Source organism: Pholcus phalangioides, unplaced genomic scaffold (genome assembly GCF_987345545.1).
Source record: "Pholcus phalangioides strain wild (caught in Gottingen) unplaced genomic scaffold, Ppha-v1.0 ptg000002l_1, whole genome shotgun sequence".
Taxonomy (NCBI): Eukaryota; Metazoa; Arthropoda; class Arachnida; order Araneae; family Pholcidae; genus Pholcus; species Pholcus phalangioides.
The window spans coordinates 4,316,884-4,333,353 of record NW_028301595.1 but is presented as its reverse complement, the minus strand read 5'-3'; the positions used below and the strand labels follow the sequence as shown (position 1 = coordinate 4,333,353).

Genomic DNA, 16,470 nt, shown 5'->3' with positions numbered 1-16,470 from the left:
TCGCAAAAAGAGAGGTTTTACTGTATTCTTAAAGGTCTTGGGTGAGCATTGACAAGAGTGGAGGTAATTAAAATTTTTAGGAAGCTCAGGAAAAGTACAGTCGAATCCCGTCACAGCGAACTCCAAGAGACCGGAGAAATCACTTTGTTAAATTGAAATTTCGTTATAAAGGAATTCCATGTTTTTGCATTGTTCTTATGTAAACTTATGTGAAGGATTAGAAAAGTGTTCGTTAAAACGAGAATTTCGCTATAACGGTATTCCTTAAAACGGGATTCGACTGTATATGAAAATTTCCGAAACCCGAAAAAAATGAGCACATTCAAATTTCAGAAGCTCAGAAAAAATGCGTGGAAGTTTTTGGGAAGTTCAAGAAAAATGCGTGAAAGTGTTTCAGAAGCTCAGAAAAAAAGCTTGAAAATTTCGAAAGCTCAGGGGAGGTGGACAGGGCACACATTTAAATTTTGGAAACTTGAAAAAAGTTCATGAAAATTTTGAGAGGGAAGGGCACATTAAAATTTGTGAAGCTCAGGAAAAATGCGTGAAAATTTCGAAAAATTAAGAGAGATGAGCATATCAAAATTTTAAAAGCTCAGTAGTGCGGGGAAATTTCAGGAACTCAGAAAAGGTGGGTAAGGCACATTAATATTTTGGGAGCCTGCATGGATATATTCGGAAGCTCAGAAGTGCGTGAAAACTTTGGTAGCTGAAGAAACAAGGATACATTGAAATTTTCGAAACTCAGGTAAGGTTAGTATATGCAAATTTCACATATAAGAAAAGGTGAAACACCGACCGATTTCATACAAAGCCCTTGCCGGCTTTGCTACTTGATCAGTTTTGGTTCGATCAGCTGTTGGATTATAACTTACCTGATAAATAAGTCGTAAAATGTATAAGGTAAGATACTACTGACGCAATTTTTTTTTGATATCAGTTAATTGTTTAATCATATTTAAAAATTAATTATTATGATATTAATAGAGTTATAAATAGTTTTCATTGCCACCCTTACCAGACGCGGGACCCGGTGCGAAAATAATAGAGGGGCTAGAAGCGTCTTGATACGTAATTTTGGGTCTGCCTGGTCCTGATTGTTTTATACTGTGTGAAAAAAAAAATGAAAATTTCGTACTGAATAAAATTTAAAATTGATTAAGGAAACAATTCCAAAAAACCAATTAAAATTAATTCCTAATGAAGGGCATTGTCTGAGAACTAATCCAAATTCAGAATCGGTTAATCGAAAAAAAAAGAAAATAACTGACAGAGATGCAACCATGAAAGCACCCATGAAAATGCAGAATAAATGAAAAGAAAAACCTCCAGAATTGATGAACTTTCAGAATAAAGAATTTCGGAAATTGCTGAAAGAAGCATTTTTAGAATTGGTAAAAGTTTTTCCAATGTAAATAAAAGAAATGATTCCACAATTGGTGTAAATTCAAAATTCCAGAATGGATGAAAATTCAGAATTCGTCAAAAAAAAAAAAATAATAATAATAATTCTAGAATCGTTAAAAATGTAGATTTTTAGAATTGATGATAATTCAGAATTTACGAAAGAATGAACTTACTATTATCCTAAGAACGGGGCTCACCAAAACGCTGGGCCCGGTGTGACCGCAACTGTCGCACTCCGCTAACGGCGGCTCTGATGTTCTTGTATTGTTTACGACATCAGAGCTGTTAAGTTGCTTTTGAATATGCAAGAACATATTTTTGTATTTAAAATTATTGTTTGCAATAGTTGCCGAACTGCGAAGTTAACCTATCTGGGAAAGCGCAATGATTCCTAATATTTTAAATCTCTTGGGGTGAGCATTGATAAAAATGGACGAATTTAGAAGTTTTAAGATGCTCAGGAAAATTGAGTGAAAATTTCACAAGCGTGGGAAAGTAGGCACATTTAAATTTTCGAAACTTAGGAAAAGTTCGTGAAAATTTCGAAAAACCAGGAGAGGGGCTAGAAATTTTAGAAGATCAGGAAAAAATGCGTGAAAACTTAGGAAACTTAGAAGAGGTGAGCACATTAAATTTTTGAAGCTCAGGAAAAATGCGTGAGAATTTAGAAACTTAGGAAGCTCAGAAAAATTACTGAAATTTTCTTGGAAACTCAGGAAAAGTGCGTTAAAATTTTAGAAAATTAAAAGAGGCGAGCGCATTAAAATTTCGAAAGCTCTAGAAAAGTACCGGAAAATTTCAGAAGCTCGGAAAAGGTGGTCATATTCAAAATTTTTGAAGCTCTAGAATGTGCGCTAAAATTTCCGAAGTTCAGTAAGATAGGCGGGGGCATATTCAGATTATTGAAGCTCAAGAAGAGATCATGAAAATTTTGGAAGCTCAGGCAAAGTGCGGGGAAGATTTAGAAACTCAGGAAATGTTTGTGGAAATTTTAAAAGCTCAGGGAAAGTGCGTGAAAGTTCTGGAAGCACAAGATGGATGGGCAGGACACATTCAGATTCTTGAAGATCAGGAAAAGTGCAAGAGGTGCATGTAGATTATGAAACCCAAGACAACTAACCAAATTGCAGGTCCCGGTCTAATTAGCCCCTGTATGCAGAAAATGATGGTGGTGCGAGTAAAATTATCAGAGACAGAAATTTTCATGTAAGCAAATTTCCGAAGCTTGGGGAAAACGTCGAAGCGAAAAGAGTATAAAATCTCGTATAAGGTACATATAATGTAACATATAAGGTACATATTGAATATGGCTAGTCTTTGAAGGTAACACTCCAGATGTACAGGGTGTCATTCTCACGAATGGGGATTTCTTTTGGTACGGAAAAAAATTCAGTTCAAATTTTTGTCGATAGAGGGCACTGCATGAAAGCAAAATCATTGGAAATGGACAAGTCAGAATCCTACAAAATGCAGGATGTACGATTAATAGCTCTTTTTTAAATTTTCCTGTTACTGGTACTTCCATAAGGGTTTCATTGTGAACAAAGCACTATATTCGCGAAGTTGTTTCACCTCAGCCACGAATCACCGGCTGAAGCTTTACGGACGTTTCGGTTACAGTAGAGATTGAAGAAAGAGTTAGGTCCATTTTCTCCTGATTTTCTTTCGTGCAGTGCCTTCTATCGACAAAAATTTAAACTAATTTGTTTTCTCACTGTACTGAAAACTCCCTTCATGAGAGTAACTTTTTCGCATATACTAATTGCATAAATTTTTACGGATTTTTAAATTATTTACGAATTTATGGGACACCCTGTATATACGAGGACTGTCATAAGAGAAAGAGAACGATTTTACTATTGAGTAGAAGTATCAATATTCATTGGCCTCATCTAGAGACATTCATCACGAATTGTGGATGAGTTTTTGCTTGGAATTTTAGATAGATTTTACGTTGTTGACTGATTTTCAACGTGGTTTTTTGTTTGTTTTCGTTTTACTCAGGCATGCATTCTGTTGATGTCCGTGGTGGCTGCCCTCGCTGACGAGCCTTTCTCCATCGGTCTCGGAACCCTGTCACCGTCCTACCAACAGACAGTGGGATTAGATGGAAAAGACGTGAGAAAAGTCAATTTCGAGCATAAAGACGATGGTTTCGCTTACACCATAGGTGATCCAGCCAGCGGTAGCACGTCCTACTACAAACTCGGCAGTGCTGCTAACGTCGCTGCTGCTGCTCCGGCTGTAGCAGGCGAGCTACATGCACCTGTGTATCAACACCAGCATGCGGCTGCACCCCAAGCCGAAGTCAAGAAGGACGCCGCTGTCAACTACGCACCAGTTGCTCCGGCAGCGTACCAACATCAACAGGCTCCTTTCGTTCCAGCGGCGTACCAACAACATCAACAGGCTCCTTTCGTTCCAGCGGCGTACCAACAACATCAACAGGCTCCTTTCGTTCCAGCGGCGTACCAACACCAACCGGCACCCGTAGCCTACCAACACCAACCGGCAGCGCCATTTCAACACGCTCCCGTTGCCGCTCCGGTGTATCATCAACAGCCAGCATTTGCAGCGCCTGTCGCAGGATACCAACACCAAGCAGCCTTTCCCATGATCCCCGCAGGTTTCTCTTACCACGGAATCGACGGACAAGCTTTCATGCAGAAGCAGCCAGCGTTCCCTAATTACGTTCTGGACAACGCTGTCAAGCAGGGTGGGTTTGCTCCGTACGCATACCCAGCACTGGGTCTGGCCCAACAAGGAGGTTTCGCGGGACAAGCACCCGTCGTTGCTGCTGCAACATACGCTGCTCCCGCGTCTTTCGGTAGTGCCGGAGTGCCCGAAAGTTACTCTTACTCGTCGGCATTCCCTAACGCTCAGGTTGTGAAGCATATAGCCGCAGTCGCTGCTGAGCATGGTGCAGTTAAGGCTTAGAATGATGATCTAAAAGAATCTGGAAAGATCCAGCTGGAACTGTTCAGCCAAGAAATGTCGAAGACGTACATTCCGAAGTTAATAATTCTTCAGAGTAATGGAACAAGGCTTCAAAGGACAATTTATAATTTCTAAAATATTCAGAATTCCGCAATCCTCCAGCAAACATGACGCAGACTTGATAACTCCGAGTTGAATTTGAGTGCCATCAGATTGGATCCCGTTCTCTTACGAACCTAGTTTGCAAAACTGCATCAACCAGAGGTGATTTCCAAAGGCACCTAGGTAATGGTTTCTAGCATAAGACTCTTCGTCTTTGGTAGAGCCTAAAGATCCCTTCGATATCACCTCTGGTTCAGAGGCCCCCCTTAGAACAGTGTTCTTCAATCTTTTTACAATTGTTTGAAGGTGAAAATACAAAGTTCGTTCCATAAGAACTTTGGAAAAAAAATCATACAAAATCAAGAAATATAGGTGCAGCAAGAAATAATTTATTATTTTTCACATATGCAATGGCTCTATCGTTCAAGCCACTTTTTAAAGCAAGCATAGAAGGATCTCTCAGGAAGCTGTTTTAGTGAACTCTGCACAACTGAAATCTTTACCAGTTCATGACGCTTTCTCGACATGCGCGTTGTCCACAAACCTCTAAAAATTGAAACATGATATGTTCAATGAATCATCAAAATCATGCCACATCCCCTTGAAGTTAAGATAGCTCACTGAGACAAAGTCCGGGAAAAAAAACCCTTCTCTACCCAATTTGAAAAGTGAATTGAACGATTGGGGTCATTGCTTATCATCTGAGGGAAGATACTTTGACCAATTTTGTCACACCACGGTCATTTTCTGCACGCTGGAGATAATTAGACCGGGACCTACAATTTATTATTGCCAATTCTGAACGACAGCCTTTTTTTTATACTCACCGAGAGGTTGGTGTGCTAACCTCTCGATGTGGAACTCACTGCGGGAGCAATATTTTTTCCGTAGTCATGCCACCATTCCTGTTGTACCCCTGTGTCAGGAAAGTTTCTGGCAAGGACGAACCGGGTATCGAACTCGCAAAACTTCTAAATATCCTTTGGTACTTCGGGCGAGTATCTTTTATCGACGTGGACAACCGCGCCCGAAGATTGAAAAATAATAAATTATTTTTTGCTGTACCTTTATTTCTTGATTTTCTTACGATTTTAATCTCTTCTGGAACGCACCATGTATTTGAGAAATTTCGCGAACCGGCGTAATTAGAAAAAATAGTATGCGGACCCCCCCCCCCCCAGGCAATAAATTTATAAATAAATAGTAGAAATAGAGATATATAAAACCGGCAAAAAATACACAAATATAGGACAAATAATTGGCAAACCGCGAAAAAAATACACAAATAAGAAGAATAATTTGCAGAATAACAAAAAATCGATAAAGAACAGAAATAATTTGAGATCCATCAGAAATTACACAGAAAAACAGATAACTTTCAGACCGACAATAAATAAATGAATAGGAGGAATAATTTATATGGACCGGCTAAAATACATAAAAAACAGAAATAACATAATTTACGGACGGGGAAAACATAAATGAGAGAAATGATTTGCGGACCGGCAATAAATATATAAATAGGAGGAATAACTTATGGACACAGGCAAAAATACATAAATATGAGAAATAAAATAATTTGCTGACCGGCAATAAATTAGGAAATACTATAAATAATTTGTGGGCCCGTTAACAAATGCATAAACATTGGAGGACCAGTGAAATAGTACATAAATAAGATTAAAATATTTTTAGAACCCTGCCAAAATAAATATACAGTATATAGCGTACTTTATTAAATTATGTAGTGGCTACATGAATTGGTTGAAATATTTTGCGTACGGGCAGGAAACTCCTAAGCACCGGCACCGGTCCGCGGACCAGAGGTTGAACAACACTGCCATTTAAAAAGCGCGATATTCTACACCTTTCTAATGTATCAATTTTTTTTTTTTAGATCGAAGTTGATTGAATTTTGATCGAAATTCGATTGAACAATTATCAATAGATAATTATTTTTGATGTAAGAGTTGATTATATTGAAATTTATACTCCATTTATGAGAGAAAAATTCGGTAAAAAGAATTTATAAATTATTTCAATAATATGAATTATGATTGCGTCTTCTACTCGTTACTGTGATTGATCTGTTTGTTTATTTATTATGTCGATACATCACGATGGTTTGATTGATCGATTTGTATTTCATCATTGAAGGAACCTGTACATATATATAAAAAAGTGCAATTAAAAAATTAATTTTAATCTTGACGTTTCTGGTTTTTGACATTTTTTGATCGGTTTGAACTGGCTGGAAACCTGGTAAAAACTGTCTTTAACGAGATGTTACGAAAATATCTCTGCTTAAAGTGGTGGGGGAAAAAGTTTGAAGACAACCAAAAAATTGTCACACCTCGAAAACTTGTGGATGTAAATATATGAAAATTTTTGGGCGATAATTACAAGATGAACTTGGGTCAAAACCTGGGGATGTACCACCTTCTGATTCTTAATAAGAATCCGCTTCTTAACTATGGATTTGATCTTTAGTTAAGAATCGACACGGAATATTGCTACTACATTCTTAACTAAGAATCGTTTTTCTTCCTTAGTTAAGAATCGAGGCAACCACTTCTTATCTCGATTCTTAGTAAAAATTTTTTTCTTCGTGCGAGATACAACTTAAACTCTTTCTTTAATATACGTTTTTCTTTATGATTCATATTCCAAATCAGACTTTTTAAGTTATCGAAAAGTTATCTGAAGGTTGCGTGGGAGAGTTGATGGAGTCTATATACAGCACATATATGTTGATAACAGTGATAAAATATCGGGTAATTTCGATAAAGTTTGATAAATTGTGCTACATTTATCACATTTATTAGTGATTATGCATAATTGTCAAATTTTCAATCCATAAATATCATGATCGATGGGTCGTAAATATAACTTTTTTCATATTATGGGAACTTGCAGATTTTAAATTTTTTATTAGTTTAAAACTTGAGAGAAAACTGAATTTTTCTCACAAAATATGTGAGATAAAGCTCTTATGGGCCGAAATATAATTGTACATAAATTAAAAATCATTATTAAACTGTTGCTGCTGCTGCTGCGTTTGTTTTTTTCACATGCTTCGGTGTACGTGGAAAAGCCAACATTACAGAAGCGATGACCATTTTTAATATTGATGTATTATGTGATCCCTATACATATTATTTTTATTTGACCACGAAGCAGCTATGCAATACATGTACAGTACCACGCCATGACAATTAATTTAAAGAAACATGAAGCATATTATAAAAATTATTGTTAGTCTTGTAATGATAGCTTCACTTACATACATAATGTAAACACAACGATGACTCATTTATCGCATCAACCATGGTTTGACGATTATGCATAATGACCTACAAATGTGATAGATTCACGGTATATGAGCAAAATTTATCAAATTTACCGAAATGGCCGGTGATTATTCACATAACAGATCTTTATCACTTTCACCGTAACATATAGCATAGTCGTTCTTTATGGAGGGTGGCAGCGGCAGGGATCCATCCCAGTAAACGTGGGATGAGTCTTCGATTCGAATCATATCGCATTATTAAATATGTATAGTATATGTTTCTATTATATATTTACTCTGCAACATGCTAAAAAAATGTCATGCACTTTTATCATTTCTTCTCAACCACATTTGCTGAAATAATCTCCGCCATTTAGCGGAGGCTAGCGTCGCTCGAAAATTCCTTTCTCTCTCCCCCATCTTGTCAACAACATGTTGTTAATTTTTAGCTGGGTGCTGATTGGTCAATGGCGAAATTTCCCGAAAAGAGAAATTTTTCGGCCTGTTCTTGGCGACCTTACGCGTGACCATAAGAATAACTTTTAACAATGCCATCGTGGTTGCATTCGGAGCTCGATTCTTACGAACCGATTCTTACGTATGGATCAGTGGTTATTAAGAATCAGAAGGTGGTACACCCACCTCTGGGATAAAAATTATAAGGACGCGTGCTTTCTTTCCCGACGTCGGGGAAAGAAATTTGCATTTTTCTCTTGTTGGCGTAACAGCCGAGACTAATTCGATCCGTCGGGCTGTGGAATCGAACTTTTTTCTGAAAGTGTGAAGAACAACATATTTATTGGTCATTGAAAACGCAAAGGGGCATTCAAGTATTACGCAGTGCACGTATTGTAATTGATGTTACGACTCATATAATAAATTGGATGATAAATATATATTGATAAATTAAAAAAAAATTTCTCCTGAGTAAAACAACCAGAAAGGTCTCAAGGACAAATCCTAACATGATTTGAACGTGTATTTACTGAGTGTCCTTGATATGTGTTATTATATGTTACTGTACGTGTTACTATTACGTGTGCCTTATATAAGTTACTGCCAAAGCCCGAAGTGGAGCCAATTCGTCAAGTTGCAGGCCACTTCGTGAATCGGCCGAGAGTTTTGGCTAAAGTCAGGTTTTCATCAGTGATTCGAGCTTTAGCCGGCCAATTCAAGAAGTGAGCCGGAGATGCTTAGTCCAAGCTCGATGTGCTGGTAAGTAAGACGGTCCGGTAGGCGCCAAATCCATTTTTGTCATCGTTAAAGTGTGATACATGACGATATGTATTGGATTAGATCCATGTCACGAGAGACAGAAAAAGTGAAATTTGAGAGGTAAAAACTATAAAACTAACAATACAGACATATATTTTCTTGCCAAATTTTGAAGAAAAAAATGATTACAGTGTCACGACTGCGGTTTGATGGGTTGCCATAATTAACGTGGACACAATTATCTCGAAAAAATACGCCAATTTGGCGATTACCCCCTATCATGCATTTTGCTATCAGACTTCGGCCAGGGACCTTCGCGAACTGGTTCGCCACAGCTCGAAATACAGAAAAACCCTGCAATTATTACACCAAACAGCGTCTCCGTGAAAACAGCGAAACCGATACTATATTTTTCAGTATTTAGAGTTTATTACGAAATTTCAGAATTCGCATTGCACCTGAGCAATTGTTCAAGATACAGCAGTGCTAATATTAAAAATATTTAATGTTATAAATGATATCAAAAATGTTTTTTTTTCAAGATATTTGAAAATGAATATTGCACACATATTTTTGAAGTTCCAAAATACTTGACATGCAGCATCAGTCATAGGATTGTTCTTCGTCGACGTCTCCTCCCAACGTCTTACCGACAAGATGTTTGGCTCCCCACTTGAAAGTACCTTCGAAATCGGTCTTCACGTGAGTGTACAGTGGTCCGAGCTGGCCCCTCTTCCTGTTGGTACTTCTGGGTATTCTCAAGAGATAATCAGAAGAGCCTGATGTATACTGGCGGTGACGTTGATTTTTGCATTCGCAACATATAGCCAAAAATAGGACGGCCAGTGAAATACACACGAGAAAGGAATTCTGCTGGGAGAAAAAAAATATGTTTGAAATATGTGAGAGAAAAGAAAAAAAAAATGTTTTACCGCATACAGTCAAACTCTGTTAAAACGACCGCGGTTGTAATGGCAACTTAGCTATAACGCTAATAACTACAAGAATCTATACCGCACACCAACTCCGGTCATATCGCTATGCAGCAATATACTACCGGAGTAGAGTTAAATGAAAGCGCCATCTATCGGTGGTCACCTCAGACTCAGTAGGGAAAATAACTTGTAATTATGAACTTTTCTCCAGGATCGAATCCGCAGGCCAGACGATGACCATTACCACTGCACCACTCGGGCACCTACACCAATAACTGGTGATCTGGGCTGATTGCCATAGGAAATATTGTTAATGAATCTTGCTTATAATTCCGATGAAAACGGAACGAACTCGGATATAGTGTCACTTTCGCTCTTATTATGACTTTTACCCAATACGTTTCTAGGATTAGAGTTGATTATATTCGGGGAATGTTCGTTTGCTATTCTAATGATGCCTAATGCTGAAAAAAATACAGTAAATCCCCTCTCTAACGGTCACTCTTTTCTTACAACCAAATAATAATTTTCCTCGTGTAATAAAAGTATACATTTGAGACCCCTGATTAACGATCACCCTCTCTTTTACGGACGAATTTTTGTTGTTCCGCTGGTCGGAACAGAACTTGAACGGGCGATCTCCAAAGTGTGGCAAGATATTCCTCTGCAGCACTGCCAAAAACTTGTTGAATCGATGCCTGGACGAGTGTTTGACATTATAAAGAACAATGAAAAATTAATTGAACGTTTAAATATTATCACAAAAATGAGAACCTTTGCCTTTAATTTTTCAAGACAAATAAATTCAATTGGTCGAATGTTCGACGCGTTTCGGCTCTTCAATGGAGAGCCGTCATCAGGACCTCGTGGTGAGAATTCACACGTCTCTTCGGACGACCAGACGTAAACATCACCCCTCCACGACTCATTCGTGTGAATTCTGACCACGAGGTCCTGATGACGGCTCTCCTTTAAAGAGTCGAAACGCGTCGACCATTCGACCAATTGAATTTATTTGTCTTTAAAACGTGCCAATTTTTGTATAAATGAACGTTTAAAAATAAATGAACACGAATTTTTTTGAGTGGCTTTATCATTTTGTGAAAGGTTTTGATTCCACTATTTGATCTAATTTTTTTTTCTGTCGCAAGAATGCATACATTACATATTACTATAGTTTTACTCCTGTGCAGTCAGGCATTTCTAGTTTGAAAAAAATTTTCACTTCAAAATAAATTATGTTATTTATAGAATACTGTATGTGGCTTTATCATTTTGGGACACGCACCTTGTTTTTGAAGTTTGAAGAAATTGGACATGAATTTAGCATGTTTTCTTTGTAATTAATGTAAATTTCCAATTTTTTAACTTTCTAATTAATTTAAATGCTGCTGTGGTGGTCGAGTGGTTATAGTGACGGACTCACGATGCGAGGATCCGGGTTCGAACCCCACAGTGGTGGTCGGCTGAAGTTGGTTTTCTGTGGTTCCCAACTTCAAGGCGCAAATGCGAGCCGATCTCCCCGTTAAAAAGTCTCGCCACAGAGAGCAACAGTCCTACAACGATAAATCATAACACTTCACTTATAGTTAGAAAAAAACTTGTGGCAGATGGCAGCACTACACATAACAAGCATTACAGAGAAAAAAACTTCACGTCAGGTTTCACTACACGTACACGCACATTCCCGCATGCTCGCATTTGTGCCTTGAAGTTGGGAACCACAGAAAACCAACGTCAGCCGACCACCACTGTGGGTTCGAACACGGATCCTCGCATCGCGAGTCCATCACTATAACCACTCGACCACCACAGCAGCAATTTACTGCCTCCGGGGGTAAGCTATTCCATTTATTAACAACCCTATTAGGGAAAAATTCCCTGCGACACCATAACCTTGCATTGTCCCTCACCAATCGATACTGGTGTCCTCTTGTAAAAGCAGTCGATTGGCGGTTTACTAAAAGTTCATGGTCCATCGTATCTATCCCATTGAAAATTTTGAATGGGGTATTTAGGAATTATGCTAGTTTAATCAAAATAATTAATAATTATAATTTTGGGGGAAAACCAACTATCATGTAACCAAAAAAAAAAAAAACAAATTGTGAAAAAAATTACTTCCTCCTATTTTTAAAAAAGTTATTTCTGTTTACGGTCAAGGAAAAAAAAAAATTCGAATAGAAAATCGGAATAAAATTTCTGAAAATTTCATTTTTGAAAAATCATAAAAAAATCAAATTTCATGGTAAACAAATTAAAAAGAAAAACATTGTCAAACTCATTACAACTTAAGACTAATTATTGAAACCGAAATAAGAGAAAACACATTTTACTGATACCGAAATGAAATTTTAATTTTATTAAAAGCCGAGCAAATTCGAATAAGCATTTGTTCTTTGGCTACAAAAAATAAAACAACATTCGCCATACAAAAACAAAACAACCAAAGGGACTTTAGTCCCATGCTGGTTGTTACAATAAAAATGTTTGTAGGCTATATGTTAAAATTATTACCATGAACTTATGAAAAAATTCACTGAATTTTCTTTTTCAATTTTTAAATCGTGAATTTACTGAATTCATTCTAAATTCTATGGTGTTTGGTCAGAACATGACATCTCCAAAAAATGACTTTTTGATCTAAAAGAAGGTCTTGCTAATTATAACTCATTAGAAGTGAGGTAGATGCACAAATACATGCGCACGGCTAAACAACATGCTGATGTTTGATATTTTCATTTGTATTTGTGTGTATGCTTTAATGCTTTATTTTTGATTTTTAAATGACAATGAAAATGCTTATATCTAAAAATGTGATTTTGGAGTTATCACGTTCTGATCAAACACCAGAGAATTTCTTGCATTGCAAAATGTACTTACTACTTAGCTGGCTGCTGCCTTTTAGCAAGTCTGTAAATGCTGATTAGGAAGTGTGATTGAGCTTAAGCTAACCATACTTAATATCAACTTATAAATTTTCTAAATTTGCCTTATATACGTTTTGTAGTGTATCAACTACGTTTCCCAGTTGTAATAACGGAGTATTAGCAAAACTCTTTCATGGTAATTTTGGTATATAACTTGACAGCTGTGTATGTACTACACACTCAAAAACTATTACGGATATTTTCACGAACTTCAACAGACTGATGCAAATGAGTATGATGATTAAAAGGACGAAAAATATATTTCATACGTTTGAAACCCCTTGTTCATACGCCTGATCCCCTCTTAATTGAAATCCAACAATAAATTAGCGGTTACACATGAATACGTATTCATTTTAAGCAGGTAAAATGCATTTATGTTTTATTCTGAATATTTTGTGACAGCAGCCATGTTTAAAAATGAATTTATTGGCTTAAATGTGGCTTTCTCTTGTTATCCACGGGCCTGTTTCCTCCCATCATTATCGTGGATAATCTTCTGGACAATCCTGGATAAACGATGGATATATAGGGGGATGCCTTAAGTTCCTTGGCCGCAAATTACTGGTGAACCGTTGATCCCAGAGGCATACTTTCACTTGGTAAAGTAAAAGTATCCGAATAACGTGGTGGGTGATCTCAGATATGTCATTCATGTTGCAAGGAGTTTTGCAGTTATTGAAATATTGTCTTTTTATAAGGACAGCCTGTCGTCAAAAACCCAATTAGAAAGTTGATGCTGTGTTAGTTTGGGCAAGACAAAAAAAAAAAAAAAAACCTACGTTTCCAAGTGCAATATCCGCAGAGATATTTGAATTTAAAAAAAATCGGGAAAAAGTTGGGGAGCAACAGCATAAATCAACGGACGGAACTCCTTTCTATCGCTTATGCTGATCTTTCCCAACTTTTCAGTGATTTCTGAATTGATGTATCTCAGTTATTATTGCACTTAGAAACGTGGAATTATTTTTTGTTGGGCTCAGAAGAGATAGAAAAACAACTTTTTAACTGGGATTTTTAAGACAGTCTGTCCGTATAAAAAGTTATTTTGTTTTAATAACTATAAACCTCCTTGCAACATGAATGGCGTATCTGAGTACGACACGCCATTTAGATACTTTTTCTAAGTACGCGTCTAGGATCAACGGTTCAGCCAGTAATTTGCGGCAAGGGGGGGAATTAATTATGCACCCTGTATACAGATGGCCCGTTGACCGAAAATGAAGCCCGGTAAAACTTCTTACCGGTCACAAATACAGAAAGTTTGACGAAACATTGACGTACCCAATATCAAGTAAAATTACGTCAGTCATATTTAATTCTTGTAACATGACATCACCTGATACTTGACAGCATTTGTATCATATCAAGGTTCATTAAACATATTTTTAGACACAAACGAGCTGACGCAATTGCAAATGATCCAAAATTCGAAACCTTCGTCAGGCGGAATGTGCCCGTCACGCATATTGCAAACTAGTTTTACATTTAGACTCTGCGGAAGGTTATTGAAGTAATTTTTGTTGTTGTTATTACTAGACTCAGACTTATTATTAGCTTTATAAAAAAGATAATACTACATAACGTTAAGTTTTACGTTGTACATTCGATTTCTTACAATAATTTAATGGCACACGTCGTGTTTTTAGTCCATAACTATGGATCCAATTTGATAATACATATTACGGTGAATGCCATAAATCCGGTTATTATATGCCTAATCTCGACGGCCGTTTTTGTGAGTTTGATAATTTCTCTTCATTTATCACTCGTACAGTACTTAAGCGTCGTTGGTGAACATGGTAAACCGTACTAAATTCATCACGTTTGGCCGATATTATGAATAATCATTTCATATTGGTAAATATGACAAATCGGTCCCATTGCTGTGATAATATTCATTATTTAAATGACTGAACTTGGGAGTCAGAGTCTGAACCGGATATAATTATCTCTGATTAAACGAATTTTTTTCCGAAAATCCCCGAAATAACTTCCATAACTGACGAATTCTGAAATCAAACCTCCATATAGCTCCTCCTCCTAATCAAAACATGACCTGGTGCGCTGTCTGAACGAAGAGAACTTCCATATACCAGACGCCTATTTAAAAAACTTTACGGCCGTACTCCGATATACCAAACTTTCATTCAAGTTTTACGATCGCAAGCCGATGTAATGGTCTCTCATTTTTACAAATTTTACGATCGTACTTCGATGCAATGAAATCTTATTTAACAAATTTTATTATCGTTCTCCGATATAACAAACTCTCATTACACAAATTCTTTGTTTTATTGAATTTTTACAAGTTTTTGTGCGTGTGCAAGCCTCCAATATAACAAACTCCTATTTGAAGAATTCTACAGCCGACCTCGGTATAACGAACTGGTATTCTACAAATTTCACGATGGTACCCAGATATAATGAACTCTTATTAAACAACGTTAACTCTAACCAACGATGCCGGGGTCTTGTGTATAATCTCCGGTGAAAGCGATGATACTTCTATAGCATTTATCAAATTTACCGACAACACTTTTGTATTATGATCCTACAAAACCACTGGTGAAAGTGATAAATTTTTCAAACTTACCGAGATGATTGGCGATTATGCATAATAACCGATTTACAACATTTTTCGTAATATACACATCAAATAAATTCGTTCCACTAAAAAAAGTAAATTATATTCCGAATAGCACTCACCTTCATTGCTTCAGCTGCGGTCATCAATACAGTGCCACAAATGCGTTTATCTGAGAGTTTGACCATTTGCTCGGAGCCAAGCAGGACCAGGTAAAAAACTAAAGCTATTAATAGGACTCAAGGGGTGGAGTTTCATGTTCAACATGTAGCTATTACAAAAAAAAATCAGTTTATTATATAGTCTCCTCATTTCACTTGACTTCTAGAAAAACATCCTCCATGACCATCTTATCCTTGATATTCGCATTCGGTCCACTGAACAGAAATGGACACCGAGCGAGCTAATTACACGTCCGAAAAAATAAAATCTATTTTTATACATTTCAAGTTTTCCTTTTATTTATACAAAATAATTACAAGTGTAGAAATAAACGGGTTTTTTTTCGAAGTAACACTTTAATAACGCTTAATAATCACACTGCTCAACACTGATTTTGTTCTCACAGTGACTATTGGATGATTCTGGGATGCTGATTCCGAATCTGGCATTGGTTTTGTCAGATTGGCTCTAGTATTCGAGATAAAGGGGAAAAATAAAATTTCAATGGTAATGTTACGGTAAATATGATAATAGATAATAACCGGTTATTATGCATACTTATCAATCGTCTTGGTAATGGCCGTATTCACCGACAGTGTTTAAACTACAATCGCTGGCTAAAGGATTAGAGATCGAAACGGATTGGTTAAATTCAGGATTTTAACCAATCCGTTTCGATCCCTAATCCTTTAGCCAGCGAATGTAGTTTAAACGCTCTCTCGGTGAATACGGCCATAAGTTGGATAAATTTATCACTTTTACCGGCGAATATGCATGTTACAGTGGAGACTCCCTAACGGACACTCCCCATTAACGGGCACCACCCGTGTTAGCGGACACTTTTCTGACCCCCGGTCCTGTAGAATAGGGTGCGTTAATGCATTTCACTACCCGTTAGCGGATACG

At 37.0% G+C, this 16,470-nt stretch overlaps 1 protein-coding gene and 1 long non-coding RNA gene across 2 annotated transcripts; one reads left to right on the top strand and one right to left on the bottom strand.

Annotated features, from left to right (window-relative positions):
* Positions 1 to 785: 785 nt before the first annotated feature.
* LOC149089103 (uncharacterized) lies at positions 786 to 6,603 on the top strand. Its single transcript, XM_089237241.1, has 2 exons — positions 786 to 900; positions 3,409 to 6,603. The coding sequence occupies exons 1-2, from the start codon at positions 892 to 894 to the stop codon at positions 4,339 to 4,341; spliced, it is 942 nt and encodes a 313-aa protein (XP_089093367.1). The 5' UTR covers positions 786 to 891; the 3' UTR covers positions 4,342 to 6,603.
* A 2,808-nt stretch (positions 6,604 to 9,411) lies between these two features.
* On the bottom strand, positions 9,412 to 15,588 carry LOC149089102 (uncharacterized). Its single transcript, XR_016193341.1, has 2 exons — positions 15,525 to 15,588; positions 9,412 to 9,823 (listed from the first exon to the last, which is right to left on the bottom strand). It is a non-coding gene; the product is annotated as an uncharacterized LOC149089102 (long non-coding RNA).
* Positions 15,589 to 16,470: the final 882 nt, after the last annotated feature.